At 39.3% G+C, this 16,540-nt stretch overlaps 3 protein-coding genes across 3 annotated transcripts; 1 reads left to right on the top strand and 2 right to left on the bottom strand.

Annotated features, from left to right (window-relative positions):
- Positions 1–2,625: 2,625 nt before the first annotated feature.
- On the top strand, positions 2,626–3,716 carry LOC126762389 (uncharacterized). The gene is made up of 2 exons (XM_050479115.1): positions 2,626–3,240; positions 3,316–3,716. Exons 1-2 carry the CDS (start codon positions 2,782–2,784, stop codon positions 3,691–3,693), a joined length of 837 nt encoding a protein of 278 aa, XP_050335072.1. The 5' UTR covers positions 2,626–2,781; the 3' UTR covers positions 3,694–3,716.
- Positions 3,717–3,743: 27 nt separating this feature from the next.
- LOC126762281 (pre-mRNA-processing factor 6) lies at positions 3,744–7,030 on the bottom strand. The gene is made up of 5 exons (XM_050478936.1): positions 6,794–7,030; positions 6,406–6,723; positions 5,146–6,346; positions 4,123–5,076; positions 3,744–4,057 (listed from the first exon to the last, which is right to left on the bottom strand). The coding sequence occupies exons 1-5, from the start codon at positions 6,889–6,891 to the stop codon at positions 3,833–3,835; spliced, it is 2,796 nt and encodes a 931-aa protein (XP_050334893.1). The 5' UTR covers positions 6,892–7,030; the 3' UTR covers positions 3,744–3,832.
- Positions 7,031–7,594: 564 nt separating this feature from the next.
- LOC126762316 (SET domain-containing protein SmydA-8) lies at positions 7,595–14,408 on the bottom strand. The gene is made up of 4 exons (XM_050479009.1): positions 13,968–14,408; positions 8,506–9,381; positions 8,187–8,448; positions 7,595–8,126 (listed from the first exon to the last, which is right to left on the bottom strand). The coding sequence occupies exons 1-4, from the start codon at positions 14,109–14,111 to the stop codon at positions 7,816–7,818; spliced, it is 1,593 nt and encodes a 530-aa protein (XP_050334966.1). The 5' UTR covers positions 14,112–14,408; the 3' UTR covers positions 7,595–7,815.
- Between the last annotated feature and the right edge of the window lie 2,132 nt (positions 14,409–16,540).

The raw sequence follows: 16,540 nt of genomic DNA on the forward strand, positions 1-16,540 counted from the left end.
GTGACATTATTTTGTCTGAATAGTCCATGGATATTAATTTTCAAATGAAAGGGAGATTTTCATTGAGTAAAACAGGACATTTTGTGGACTCGGGATTTTTCGCACATTTTCGGTACGGAGCTTGAGTGGAAATCAAATGATGTTTGTATGCTTGAAAAAAGTGAGCAGAACCTTCATCATGACTGGGAAAATAAATTTTATTGCTAACAGGCCGACTAATGATAAAATTAAATATATATATTAATCATAAAAATAAGAGCAAATTCAATACTTTCATGAAGAAATTTGTAATCTGGTGATCTGAAAATATCAAAATTTGCCAGCATATCAAGAGCAACAAAATGTATTTCTTCTGATTTATAGAGGTATGTAATCGTAAGTATAAATATGTTAGCAAACTCTCAACGCGTTGAACCGGTCGCTTACAACAGCTGCTAACTACCATCTCTCGAACGATCCACATTGTTAATTTTCAAATAACTCGAAAAATATTTTTTCTGGGAATATTGTACCTTAAGAAAATGCAAAAAAAAACCTTTTATTTGAAAGTTCTGCCTACCGCTAACCCTTTTGTGATTTTTAGATAATTTATGCATCAACATATTTTTTTACTTATGGGTATCAATATTGTTAACCGATTTGCGATAGGCCTTTAAAACTGTACTCTATAGAAATCCTTCTCAAACCAATTTACTTGAAGTCTCTATCGCATTTATTTTCTCACTTCAAACCAATAAATATATTTTTTAAATACATTTTCAAAACATTTTCTAAAAATTTAAGTTTTAATATTTTTTATCTTATTTAATTTTTTACCTTCCAAGTTTTATTAATTCGGCCGATTAATATTTCGTTGTTATTTTATTTAATTTTTAAAATAAATCATGAAAAATTAGTGCAAAAAGATTGTGGTCCAACCATATTGGCCGGGCTGGTAGTGGCATTTCACTCCGGTACGCTATCCCACTACTGCCTACCACGGGAACTCTTGGCTGCTGGTTTTCACCCCTGGCCCGGTTCATCCCTCCTTAGCCAACCTGAATGCCAAGGACTCCTCCATGGCACCCATATTGATGGCAAGCTTAGTGCGGACGTTCCGTCAACATGAACTGGTCCACCACACAGAACTCCCGGCCTCAGGCCATTCCACAACCCGACCTCACAGAAGCGTGATTACAGAAGATGCCAACCTTCCAGTCGAAATATTAGTATCAGTAGCGAAATAACCAACTTGTACATTATTTTTGTTGTTACATTTATCTACCTACCCACTTAACATGCAGAGCGCATTAGTTGAAGTAACTTATCGCTGCCACCCAAGAGAGTTGCTACAGCGAGTGACTAAAGTCAAATGAATAAATTTCTAAAATAATTACAAAATAAAATTATGTTATATTATTTCCACGTTTTAAGAAAAAAAATTTATAAATAAATAGAAAATATATCGCTTCTGGATTCGAACTCAGTACATTTTTTTACGATGTGGCTAAAATTATTTTTAAAATTTTGCGTAGCTATTTTTTTTATAAAAAAAAAATTAATTATATAATAAATTTATTAAGTTATTAAAGTATACTATTCTTGAGAGCTAAAATTAAACATAACTGAGCTGGGAATCGAACCACGGAACTTTGATCCACTTAATTCAGTAGCATTATGTCAGGGGTAAAAAATTTAATCGAGCAACACTGCCGAGCTTCTTTGTTAGTAAAAGTTGACAGTAGATGTCGCAAAGCAATTTCGGTGCATCTTCCAACGTATTAAAGCAGTAAAATATTCCTAAAAACTTAACCACTTCACTTAAATATTTTTGTGAATATTCAACCAAACTGTTTTGAATTGTTAGTGTAAGCTTTAATATTTAAAATTGTAATCATCGCTTTGCTCGGAAGTACAATCGCTTGGAGAGCGCCACCTACCGTGCACACCAGGCGTTTCAGACATTCATTCAGCATATGTAGGCAATAAAAGTGCCGTTATGATGACTGGAAGGTTGGCATCTTCTGTAATCACGCTTCTGTGAGGTCGGGTTGTGGAATGGCCTGAGGCCGGGAGTTCTGTGTGGTGGACCAGTTCATGTTGACGGAACGTCCGCACTAAGCTTGCCATCAATATGGGTGCCATGGAGGAGTCCTTGGCATTCAGGTTGGCTAAGGAGGGATGAACCGGGCCAGGGGTGAAAACCAGCAGCCAAGAGTTCCCGTGGTAGGCAGTAGTGGGATAGCGTACCGGAGTGAAATGCCACTACCAGCCCGGCCAATACGGTTGGACCACAATCTTTTGCAGAATATTTTTTAATTAATTTGGTACAATTAGAAATTATTTTGGGTGTTTGCTTCTTAATTTTTACCCTAAAATCCGCTAACTCAGCTGTCAGTAAGCCTGTTTAAATACTTTTCGAAAATTCCCACTAAAGAGGGTTATCGATTTTAATACAAAAAAACATTGATACTGAAATCAGATAATACATATTTTATGAATTAATTATTTAACATTAATAACAATAGTTTAATTTTTAAATTCGTACACTTTATTTACCAAATATTCTCTATACCTTTGGTGTAATATTTATGTATATTGTTGACAGATAAATATTTAAAAAATTATAACAGTGGTTTTTTAATTGGCCACTCTACTTCGCGCAGTTGGCGGATATTATTTGCCGGTAAAATGCGACACTGCACCTCCAATATGGAAGGAAATACTACAGGTGACAATGCAGATTTCGGCGGTTAGACGCGTTCTAAAACAGGAAGACGATTTTTCTTTGAGCGAATTGAAATGGATCCTTTGGACGTGGAACTGCGTAATCTGCACGGTGAAGTTTCGCCCGAAAGCAATATAAATAAATCATTCGACATAAATGGAAACACTGACGATATCGATAAAGCGTTAATCCAGTACGTAACCACCGGTAGTAGGTTGCTTTTTGTGGAGCGCGAGGAGACCTGGAACGAGTTCCATGCAACGCATTTATATAACACCGAAGAATTCAGTGAATATACCATAGAACAACTGTATGATCATTTCCAACGAAAAGTTTTACCGAATATCAATACTTACGAATTGACGCCAATACAAAAACAAATGTTGAAATTATTGGATTTACATCCAGAATACGAACGGATACCCACTGGCTATACACGCATGTCCGCCGATCGACGGATTGGCTTTAATCGATTACCAAAAGAAGGCGACGATTTTTTATTGATCAAACAACCGCATCAGTTGCGCCAGCTGGTAAGTAGAACACCAAATTTTTAGACTATATGGTATTTTATATATGTATGTATATATTTATATTTATTTGAATAGTTGAAAGAATTTCCCGCCACCGACACAGAATTCGATGGGAATAAAGAATTCGATTTAACGAAGCCAGCAGACGAGCCAACTCACACCCTACTGTTGCGTTGTCCTTATGAGCGTCAGGGTACCGGTTACGATTTCAAGTTTACAAAAGAAAATGCTGCACTACTGTCAGCTGCCCTGTCCAATGACTTCGAATTATCCGGACGAACATTGCTGGAACCAAAAGAACTGCACAAGCGTTTGCGAGAGGCAAAGCGGAACTTCGAGCAACACGCACGTATGCCCGAAAACTGTGTAGAAGCAGATAAATTAGTCGAAAAAGTTAAAAAGCTTAAGACTTTGCGTGAAGCTGTAGTGGATGTAGTGGCCAATAGATTTTAATATATCAAACCCTTCATACCATACTTCGGATTAGATAAACCATTGAGAACTCGAATAAAATGAATTTATATTGTGAACGTTTAATGTATATTGTAGTAGTTCTAGTTCTAGCATACTCTATATTGAAAAGGGAGAACGTTTACACCGGTATAGATAATTGTTTGACAACAGCATTCAGCACTTCTGGTGTCTTGAAGCACCAATTCTTAATGTGTTTGCTAACCCGACACCAGGCCTCACCATGTTTCGGTTCTGCAGCTATGCAGCGCTCCAACACCTCTTTCTGTTGCTCTTCCGTGCCATGCAGTAGTTCAAACTTGTAGAAGTACGCCCAGGCATCACCAAGATCGGGATCGATTTTAACCTTAAAAGAAAGAGAACAAAAATTTAAATATTGAAATTATTATCTAAAATGGTTCCATAACTTACCGTACGGTTAAACCAGTCACGGCACTTCGTAAATTTATGTTCCGACCAGAACAACTTTGAGACAGCCAATAGCACATGTGGATCGTGTTCGCATTTTTTGAGTGCATCGACCGATTTCGTCTTTCGCTGCGGCTTGGATTCCATAAAAATTGCTTCCGCCCACAATTCTCCCGCATTTGGACATTCCTGCAGAGCACGAGCCATCATTGTGCTCGCGATTTCATTGAGACCGGCGCGAAGTTCAATACGTATTGCTTCTAACCACAGTGCTGCAGTCTTAGGGTTACGTAAGCGGCCTCGTTCTAATATTGAACGCGCTTTGGTTAGCGTGCCCTTTCGTTCTTCTAGTGTAGCCGATAGCACCCATAGCGGTATGGATGTTGGACATTTTTTAATGCCTTGATTGTAAGTCTCCGCAGCTTCATCCAAATGATTCTGTTGTTCTTCGATTTGTCCTTTCATCATCCATAGCTTCGGAAAGTCGGGGAATACCTTTACGGCTTCATCAAGTAAACGCAAAGCATCTTCCAAATTATCTAGAGCCCATTCCAAGCGGGCAGATTTCATCATAACACGCGGAGTTGGTGCTGATGACCGCGCCTTAGCTAACAGACGTCGTGCACGTTCGTATTCCTCATTCTCCGACTCCAATTTGACAGCAGCCAACCAAATGTCTTCGGAATTCGGATTTGCTTGAAAAGCTAGAGACAATATGCGTCGAGCCGCTGGTACATCTCCAGCAAGCCACTTGGATTTGGCACCCATTAACCAAAGTACCTCCGATTTTGGACAGTGAGCCACGGCGCGCTGAAGCAAAGCCTCCAACGATTCGCGGGTGCCATGATTCTTCTCGAAGTAAGCAGCGCGTAACCAAATACTCTTCTTTGAGGGAAACACTTGTAGAGCATGCGCGTAGACAGCGCGAGCACACTCGAAAGCATTTTCCTTCGCACACTGTATATAAAGAGAGAAAAGCAAATAGGTTATGCTCGGCAAGTTGCTTGTAAAACTATTGATACTTACAAATTCAGCGTCGTCAATCCAAGTTTGCTTACGATCCTCCTCCTCAACGCCTATACCAATAACAGCTTTTACGATGGCCTGGCAACAGTGCACAGCACCAGACTTTTCCGCCTCAATGGCTTCCTGGAACCAATGTTCACGGTTGATCTCAACGCCATTAGCGGCAAGCGAAGCCAAGGAACGGTCGATGATTTTCTCAACCATGTGTATATTACCGTTAGCTTCCTCAAGTTTAGCGGCCGTAGTCCAGATTTGTCGATCGGTTGGTATATTTTCACGTGCTTTGTTCAATACTTTACGGGCATTTTCGTAGGTTTCTAAACGTGCCAAGGCTAACCACAGCTCCACGCTGGTGTTGCAACATTCCACAGCACGTGACAAAAGAATACGCGCATCATCGGGATTTTCCAACTCTACAGCGGCCTTCCAAAGACGTACCGAGTTGGGAATATGTTCAAGTGCTTTGCGAAAAACGCGCCTTTTTGCTTTTGTCTCGGTTTCCAAATCGGCAGCTTTGATCCAAATTCGCACCGAGGTAGGAATGTGTCGTGCAGCTTGTGCAATTACCGCTTTAGCCGTGTCTGGTGGCTGCAAACGTGCTGCTTCCAACCATAAATCTTCTGATTGTGGATTAATTTCACAGCCACGCATAATCAGATTTCTGGCCATTTGCACTTTACCAGTGACTTCTTCTAAACGAGCCGAGGCTATCCAAGCGGGAGGATGATTGGGATTGGTTTCGCGCACACTTTTCAGCAGCAAACGTGCTTTCTTGATGTCATTTATGTCGCCACCGTAAGTTGGTATCATACTCTGCAAGTCAGTAAGATAACCTTTGGGGTCGACAACAGTTTGTCCCGTCACAGAGTCTGACACTTGTGACAGCTTAACATTCATTAACGTATTACGTGCCTGACCGATCTTCCGTAAATCTAAATCACCGGTTGGAGTAAGCATACCGGGTGTGGCTACACCAGGTACCATCGATGCTAAGCCTGAGGAGGGATCGATTGTCGACTGTGCTTCGCCGCCGAGATTACGTGATAGCACACTATCCGGAAGTGGCGTAAACTTTTCTGCACGTGGATTGCGCTGTTTGCGATTACGACTATCGCCCACTTCGGGTATGGTTGACCACTCTTCAGCGGTGACATTAGCTAAAGAACGTTTCAAATCCGAAAACTGTTGTTGAATTTTTGGCCTGAAAAATAATTTACATTAGTGAAACAAATTTCACTAAAAAAACGAATTCTTACTTACCTCTCTTGACGATAACGCTCTAAATCTTCGCGCATACGTCGGTCTCTATATTCTTTACGCTTCTCGTCCATACGTTTATCTATTGAGTCGTATATTTGATCGGCCTCTTCATCATCTTTGTCGTACGGATCTTTGGAGAACAACGAACCACTATAGCCGCTAAATTCATCGTAATTGGAATCGTTCAAGTCTTCATCTTCCTCCTCCTCTTCTTCTTTCTTTTTACGTTTTGCAGCCGGTGGTGCGTGTCGATCATCTGAGACATCGTTAGCATCGCGAGCAGGACCAATGTCAGAACGTGTGGTGAAACCAGTAGCACTTTTAAAATAGAAAGAAAGGAATAAAATTTCATAATTGTTTGGAATTAATTGTTTTTAAATCAACTTACCCTCTGCCAACACCAGCGACGTAGCCAAGCGGAGCCGGCACGCCAAGAAAATGTTTCTTGTTGCGATTCGCGATTACCGCTGCTGTTATATTCGACATTATCTTTAACTTACAGTTTCGACTTATATAGATTTATATATACACTAATATATGTAGTTTTAGAGGAAAACTATCAAACCGATTTTGTAATTATTTATGCTTTGTAAACGTTTGCTGAACACTCATCTCTTTTGCGAACTGTCATCAACAGCTGTTGTCTGTCACTAAACGGCAGTACCATCTAACGGGAACAAAACGCATTCATGAAGTAGGGCGCCCTCTAGGTGTGAATTTCTATGGGCAATAATATCCGAACGTAAGTACCGTTATATTTATATTAAAATGTTGAAAAGGTTTTGCAATTTACAAAGAAGAAAGATCTATCAACAGGCGATCCTTCCTCACTGCTCTCAGAATCTGATGAAGCCAAGTTCTTTTCTACACTTTCACAACCTATACTACTTATTCATCTCTCTCATTAGATGCATCTGTATTCAGAATTGTACAAATCTGCACTTGTTTGGGTTTCAGCAGCATCCGTAGCGCATGGCTTTGGAAGAATAAATCATCATATAAACAGACGACCTCGAGAATTGCTTTCAATCTTGTTTTTTCCTGAATGCTTTTCACTAGAAGACTTGATTACTCTTTCCTTTATCATAACTTTAAAAATAAACCTCGATATATTCTTAAAATTATGACTGTAAGGATCTGTTGATAAATCACAGATATTAGCCGTGAAAGCCTTCCGTGAAAAAGTCCGTTTATCGAAGGTATGACTCTGAGAGCTATGTATTTACGACTAAAATTATCTTATCGTTTACCGTTGTAAACCAATTTTTTCAGTAATATTATTATACTTTGTAAGGGTCCCTTTCTACCGCAACCAAATATTTACAGCTTCACTACCAGTGAGTTTTTTACTAAAACTCTTTACTAAAAATTAATAAATTACTTTCAAAACCGAATATTTTTTATATTCATTTAATCAAGTTCTAGCTCTTTAGCTAACTGTTGCGTGCGTTCCTTTAGCGCCTCTTGCATATCGGGTTCCAATCTCATAATTTCTACAGCTTCTTTCAGTAGCTCCATTGCTTCGGTGAGCTTTTCTTGAACATTTGCTTTGGTCAGCAAGCCTCTCTCAAATTCGCGTTTTGCTTGCACCACTAACGCTTCCTGCAGATCGAGCAAGAGGTTACCGCGGAATATGCTCCAACCACCGTCGAGTATTTCCGCCACTTCCAGGAGCTCCTGGCATAGTTCAACTTTTCGCTTTACAGCCGCATCATTCATTTCTAAGGATAGAGTTTATGAGGTGAGTTTATTTAACAAGTTCAACAGTGAAATGGACTAACCGTGCATTTGGAATCCGGGCGCATTTCCGTACAGTTGAGTGAGTGCGTATTTGACTTGCAACACATGCGTATTTTTCTCGTGCAATGTGTCGCGATAACGGTGTAGGAACTCTTCAAAGGCGCGTGGTGACATTTTGTTTAATGATTCGATCTCCTTCAGCATGGCGCCGTTGCCCCAATTAATCTGTTTGGCAGGTATTTCGTGTGGGCAGAGCTGACACTTCCACAAAGCGCCATTGTCCAGCGGGTCGGTGGATATTATCTGCAATGAATATTTATATGTAATTCGCTGGATTGACAATTTAAAACTACAACTAACCTTGCCGACTTTGCATCGACTGCATAAGATGGCGCCCGCGAATGTGCCCAACTCTTCGGGGTCCTTGCAGCGCGCACAAGTGCACTCGAAACACTTCGCCTGCGAGAGATGTTGCCGACGCATGAGCGTAGACTTTAGCGGTTGCGTATAGGAGGTCGCAATAATTTCGCCCTTCGCGATCTTCTGCTTCGCTATGAAAAGAATCTGCATTTGATCGTCGAAGGTGTGGCGCGCATTCGAAACACAATCGTGCGAGATCATCGCCGCGTTTGTATAGATCGCGCGCAGTTTCTGCCCTGCTGCCGCTTGACGCACCTCAAAAGTGTTAGTGTCCAAGCGCGCGGCGACACGTAAGACCTCGTCATCACTCCACTCGCTGAAACCCATGATCGTCTTGATAAACGTTAACAAATTCGCGCTGAGTATCCTATAGAGCGGCGTATTCATGCGCTCGTTGAGATGATCTTCCAGCTGGGCGAATCGCGCGAAGGCTTCGGGATTTTTATTGCGCAGCAAAATACAACGCAGCGGTAGAATGACACAGTAGGCAGACTCCTTTTTACCTGTCCCTTCTTTAGTAGGATCGAAATCGATCTTGGCCTTGAATTTGCGCGCCGACATCAGCTCGCATTCGTCAATGTGATGGGAGGAATTTTCACACTGCGGTCCGCACAAGGGCCATGAGCAGCGGCTGCATTTGTAGAAATTCTTTTGTGGCGGTACTGGATTAGGCAATGAGCGGTGACAACCCAAACATGTGGGCGCACTAGCCACCTTGGGTCCATAGATGAAAGGCTTCTCACGTAAGAAAATCTCACCTTTTTTAATGTCACGCGTGGCCCGTAAATGACGACCCAGAATATCGTTTGTGGCGATCTAAAAAATAAAATGAATTGCGGCGTTATTATTATTCTTTATTCTAAATTTCTCGAGAAGGTTTTTAAAGGATTCATAAAAAAAGGATTCACAAATCGGTACAAAAAAGCATCATAATCTCTAAAATTTATTCTAACTGGAGAAACCCTACTACAGCTTAGAATTCGCTCCGGTCGTCTAGGTCACCATTCATGACTACCCAGTGTAGTCTCTGATATTTGTCAGAAAAAAGAAACAATTCAGAAAACAGTAAAAATCACTTTTTTAGACTTCTTAGCTAAATGGTGACCTATGATATGAGAGGTATAATCAAATCATAGGTCACCATTTAGCTAAGAAGTCTAAAAAAGTGATTATTACTTTTTCTTTCCAACTTTGTTATCTAGTTATCAAAGGCCCTTTGAGCCTGTTGGATTACTTTTATACATACTACTATGAGCGAAAAGTGGTAAAATTTTGTTCATAACTTTGAAATTCTTTAATTCTGTGTCGTCCCCTTCAAAGTAATCCCTCTTGCCCCAGTACACTTGGGCAAACTTTTTTTCGAATTCTCGAAAGATTTGTTAAAGTCAATTTCCAGTATAGTCTTCAATGCGCGTAGCTATTCACGTTTAATGTCTTAAATTGACTCAGAACGGTTACCTTGGAGCGGTCGTTTAAGTTTGCTGAATGGCCAAAAGTCACACAGAGTTAAATCACCCAAATACGGAGGTTGCGGCACGATATTGGTTGAAGACTTGGCGAGAAACTCCCAAAGAATCAATGCACTATGCGATGGGCCAATAATTCCGACCTCTTTTTACGAATAAGTTCGCCCAAACGACGCATAACTTGTTGACAGTTTGGCCGGTCGGAAGAACTGTCAACATAACCATGATTTTTGACATACTTTGACGTGGTTGTTTTTTGCTTCGGCAAAGCATAGATCTAAGACTCATCGCCAGTAATAATACCCTTCATGACATCCTGGTAGAGGAATAGCATTGTTTCACAGACGTTAACGCCACGCTGGTTTTCTAAAAAGTCTAGTAATTTTAGAAGCAATCGTCCTTTCACTTTTCTTAGGCCCAAATGATCTTTTAAAATGATTTCCAATGATCTTTCCGATATTCCAACGATGCCAGTAAGATCTTTGACTGTTAATTTTCGTTCTCAAGCACCAATTCCTTTATTTTATTGGCGTGTTAATCATCAGTTGATGTTAATGGCCGTCATGAACGTGGCTCATCGGCAACGCATTCTCGACCCCCTTTTAATAATTTGTACCAATCAGAATCACTTGCTCGCGACAAACAATTTTCACCGAAGGCCTTTTCCAAAATTCTCAACGTTTTGGCACCAGAAATTGAGTTCGTACACAGAATTTAATGGAACTTCTTTGCTGAATAGTTTCGCTCATCGTTAAAAACGCCGCTTGCAATTTATGTACCTCAGAAAGCCAACCGTATACTAAACAATAATGATTATTTTGATGTGACATTTGGTTCGATGTCTCTGACAATAGTTCGATGAATCGGTTTTCACGCTAAATTTAAAGAAAAAGTTTTATTCCCGGTTTCACAGTCCAATCTTATGTAAGTTGCGGGTAAGATGAAACAGAACAAGGAAGGAAGGACTAAGTGCGTGTGTCACCGAACATTTTATACTCTCGCATGATAAAGTGATAATCGAGATTTCATTTTACGTCATTTACATATTTTTGAATATTTCAGAATTTGCATCAGATGAAGAATAATAAAAATAGCGTTATATTGTGAAAACAAGGCGTGGTTTGAACCGATTTCACCCCATATTTCGTACATGTCATCAGGATGTTGAAAATTTATATACCGAATTTCATTGAAATGGTCTAGTAGTTTAAATATTTGGTTTTTGGTCCATATGTGACCACGCCCATTTTCAATTTTAAATAAAAAAGCCTGGGTGCAGCTTCCTTTGCAATTTCTTCCGTAAAAATCTGTTTCTGACGTTTTTTTTGTTAGTCCGTTAACGCACTTTTAGTGATTTTCAACATAACCTTTGTATGGGAGGTGGGCGTGGTTATTATCCGATTTCTTCCATTTTTGAACTGTATAAAATGCCTGAAGAAAACGACTCTTTATTTGAGTTTGGTTTGACATACTTTATAGATAGTTTCATTTAAATGATACCGTACAAAAAACTTAGTGGTCCATTCGGAAAGTCCAATCAAAAAAATTGCGTGAATGGGCCCTAATGGCGATCCTTTTTGTGCCAAATTTTGTTCAATATCTTTATTTATGGCTTAGTTATGACACTTTATAGGTTTTCGGTTTCCGCCATTTTGTGGGCGTGGCAACTGAAGCCGTTCAAGATTTTGCCCATCTTCGAACTTAACCTTCTGGTATGGGACGCTGGTGGAATACGTGTACCGTAGTTTCATCATGATATCTGTTTTACTCAACGTTACATGGCGATCGCTATCGTTTGCACGGACGAAGACGAACGGACAGTTTCAACAAGACGGACGGACAGACAGACATCCGGATTTCGACTCTACTCGTCACCCTGATCACTTTGGTATACATAACCCTATATCTGACTCTTTTAGTTTTAGGACTTACAAACAACCGTTCTGTGAACAAAACTATAATATTCCCTTGGAAGACAACATTTCCGCAGACATTGTTGCGAAAGTATAAAAATAATGACTTTTTACAGTTCATACATTTAAGTTATGCTTCAAAAAGTACTGAAATTGGGAGACTTAAGCAGGGCTTAAGTAACATCTGATTTTTGTTTTGAATTGTTTTGAGTTTTTAGTTATTTCTCAAAAAAAGAATAATAAGAAATAAGAAATTATTTTTGTGAAAACATATGGAATCGGATTGGGATTTCCACCAGTTCCAATAGGTGCTCCGACTCGCTAGCGGTGAAATTCGGGGTTCTTTTGTTGTTTTCATGTATTTTCGATACAACTTTCATCGAAAATTTATGTATTGTCTGTTATAGTTTAAATATTTGAAACATATTTTTATGGATGACATTTGTGAAACATATGTATGTATGTTGCCCATACCGTTGCCATATATCATAATAAAATAATAAATAAACATTAAGTATGCGATAACAACGTAACCTACTCTCTTTGCAAACCAATCTCTTTCCATGATACAAGTTGATAATATCCTTAAAACATATAGTTGCAAAACCATGTCTGTATTATAATATGGTACAACAGCAATATGTAAGTATGTATGTACATGTGCATTTTCGTTTTCCCCTGAATTGCGCGCGATTCTTTTCGCGGACACCTGTTGCCTCATTTTCTTCGTTTGTAAACAAAGTTGCGGTAAATATTTACAGCAAAGCTTTTTCTTTTTCTCTATGCTCAGTTGCTTCGCTATTTTTATCTATTTTCTCTGTGCTTCGCTCATTATCTTTTTATGTTGCATCAACATGCGGCATCAATGACCACCTGCAAATTGTCTGGCCCTAGGTTAATCACCTCCTTTGCAACAACGAAATTTGTCTGCGTGCCAAAAAATCTAAATTAAAACAATTTGAAAAAAACTTTACATATTTGCTACGGACAAAATTTATTGCCAATTTCTTGTTGCATACGGGAAGCACGGTTTGCTGGGTTTACTATTAAGGTGTTGCACTATTATAGAGCGTCGAAAAATCGCCAAATTTCAGTTGGGGCTAATGTGAAATAAAGTCTTCAAACTTGATGTTTTGGAAATTTCAGAGCGGTGTAGACTCATAGCGAGGTTCAAGGAATGATTCCTGTCACGGAAATCACTGAGCTCCCATTTTTAATTTTGAAGCATAGGTCGAAAAGCCTCTTGAATCACCAAGCGTTTGGAGCCTATCACAAATCTGTTCAGGCGACAAATATCCAACTCACCCGGTTCTTCGAAGGTCTGACATCCAACAGCAACTCAATCTAGCAAAAACAGACTAATTGAGAAGAAAATATTGAGATATTTCCATCTCGCCTTTTTCTAGTCAACTTTTACAACTGGCCTCTATCAAAATTTTTGTCCACTACATATTTTTCCAAAGGGTAGTCTCGGATTAAAACCGCCAAAAGTTCGATACTGGCTGGAGCAAGTAGTTTAATGAATCTCTTGTGTATGACTATGGGCCAGCGGGATCTCGCTGCCTCGCACGTGTGCTCGTAGTTGACAGTGCTCACCCAGCTCCCGCGAAGCCCAGGCGAGTTTTGTATGGCTATACCGTAGGAGTACTCATTCCGAATTTGATTCCATTCAAACGAGAGTAGTGATGACTACCGTAGTGGTTAGCGTAATCTCATATCACTCCGCGGAACTTGCCTTTCATCTGAGCCTCCAACCAAGTAAAAAAAAAATGGTTTTTTGTATCAACAGCGATCTTCGAAGCGTACGAAGTAAGCGAAGCGAACTTTCAATTGTAAGTCCGCCATTAATCAGGCGACCAGAGCAAAAGACTTTCAAAAGCAATCTTATTGAGAAGACCCGTACATATGCTGATGTTGCTATGTTAACCAAACTTGCAAGATTTTTTGTTTTGAAAGGTTTCTATTTTAGTGAAACATTTCTGTGTAAATAATTGTCTTTCTAACCCGAATCACTTTTGTTCACCTCATAACACTTGCACTCCGCCTTGTGCCCCTTCTTCCAATGTATGATCTGGTGCTCTTTGCCGCAATAGACCACATTTCGGCAGCCACCGCACTTCTGTGACGCCGCCACTCCACAAACTGCGCAATTTCCAGGATTAGTCATATCTTCACTGTCTTCTTTTTAGTTTCCGTTAGATTGGCGACTCCCGATTTTATAAACAAAACGTTTTATGTTATTAATCAAATAATATTGCAGAACACACGCGACGATCGAGTGGAACTTTTGAAAATTTTCGGTTTGCGTAATCGCCAGTCATGCCACGACTGGTCGAACAAATAAATTTGAGAATCAACGGCAGCGCAGATCCGACCGAATTCAATAAATTTCGTCTGCACATACAAATCTGCATACTTAGCTGCCGAAATTTCCGCCCATTAGAATGAAAATGACCGAGGTAGGTATACCACATGCAATCTCACTGCAAAGCGCATCGGGGCGATTTGAGCGCTGTCATTTGAGGGCGACACGCGAAGTGCGCGCACATTTGATGCTGAGCGCGAGAATTGTTTAGCGTGCCAAGGCGCTGACGGCATAGCGTATAGGGAGACGTGTTGTACGTGACAACTTTTCGTTAACGTCGAATATATATTTGTGTATGGGTTTGCATTTGAATAAATCACATTCGTACGACAAGCCTCTTCTTGTTAGAACAGCGCTATTGTTTGTACTCCGTGTTCTTTTAGTACTTTATTTATAGATTTTCTCAGATCTTTCATTAGCTTCTTGGATGTTGTCTACGCGCTGAGCATCTTACGTATAAATATTTTGGTCAACAAGGGGGGCGTGTCGCTTGGTAAAAAACAACATATGCCGTATTAGCTCATTCGTATTCTTGTGAAACTGTAAACATAAATTAGACGGGTTGTCTGAAAAGTTTTGATATCTTAAACAAGGAAGTACATTGACTTTGGCAACACCGGTGCTATAATACCTTTCACAAGTGCATAAAATGGTATTTAAAAAAATTGTTTTTATTTTGATCGATCAGTTTGAGTGGCGGCTCTTCGCAGGTTGCCTTTTATATTCGGGATTTGGCAAGTCTAGTACTGCAAATCGGGAAACTCATAACTTTATCGTTAAGTTTGAAGTTTTTGATTTTACATCGGTGGTCACATTCAAACATTTTACTTTTACAATATTAAAGGCAATTAAAAACGTTGGTTTTTGTTTCATAAATATGTATATATGTATGCGTATACTTTCCTCGCATGTTTTGCTCGCTGGGAAGTCAGAAAGCAACTGGCAACTGGCTGACCTACTCTACGGTTTAATAATTGTTGTAAAACACATGTACATATGTACATTTAAAGCTCGCTCAGAGAGTGCCCGCAGATTATGGTCTACTGATCATTGTTATCCATACTTCGAACGATATTTGTACATTAAGTACAGTACTTAAAATATTCAAAAAAAAAAAAAAATCACGCCCATTTTCGACCGATTATTTTTTACAACTTTCGGCGTGGATTATCTCAGCAACAGTGCATCGATGAACTTAATTCAGTTTTTGGTGATGAAGCTTCATCGAGGATCGGTGTTTATTGATGGTAATCCAGTCGAGGTCGCAGATCACTACACGAATTTCGTGAATGTCGTCCAAAATCAGTTCTTGCTCCGGAAACTATTGATGTTGTGCGCAAACTGATATTGCTAAATACATATACATATATATAGTTCTATTTATCCATTTTCAATTAATATTTATCATAAATAAACGCAGTAATGTTCCATTACAATTGCTTGGTAGTAGTTGACGCTTTTTAATACTGTGGTCTGCCCCAGTGACGCAGAGTTGAAAACCGTAATAACACAAAAAGTTTGAATTTGACAAAACTTCAACTAATTTTTTTTGGCGGTTCGAGTTGAAAACCAAAATGCCGAATTTCTAAACTTTAACCAAAATGCAGTTTTGTTGAAAACCGTAATAGGTGCCTTAGCGATATGATTATATATTACAATTTCGCACTGGTGTCCAATGCAGAGTCATCTGAGAAGACTGCACCAGCAGAACCAAGTTCAAAGCATGGAAAAAGTCAACAGTCATCTGGCCAAATTGAAATGGCAAAATCATTGTCCGCGACTGTTATAGCTTTATTGGAGCTTTAGAAGCACAAAAACTAGAGCAGAAGCATAAAGAAAATCGATGTACAAATATGATTATTAGTAAAAATTCAACTCTGGGGCCATAATAGGAGCTTTATAATATCTTTAATCTTTTCTCAAGTTGAAAAAAAAAATAATTTTTCGTTAATTTATTCAATCACACAGACCCAGTGATGAATTTGAATAAATTTCTTTATTTTTGAAGGTAAGGTTCATTGAAATTAGAGATTAAAGAGTGTCCTTTTTCAATGTTTCTTTGTAAAATACTTATTTTTCTAAAACCAACTTCATTTAAAAAAAAATTTAATTATTTCAGTTCGTAGTTTGTGCGCTACCATTTGGAAACTCTATAGGAGGATGAAGCCATGTGCAGAAGTTCACGTAAGTGAGGAAAGTTCCTTGAGCGCCATTCACTTGGGAGTAGCGAT

Source organism: Bactrocera neohumeralis, chromosome 6 (assembly GCF_024586455.1).
Source record: "Bactrocera neohumeralis isolate Rockhampton chromosome 6, APGP_CSIRO_Bneo_wtdbg2-racon-allhic-juicebox.fasta_v2, whole genome shotgun sequence".
Classification (NCBI taxonomy): Eukaryota; Metazoa; Arthropoda; class Insecta; order Diptera; family Tephritidae; genus Bactrocera; species Bactrocera neohumeralis.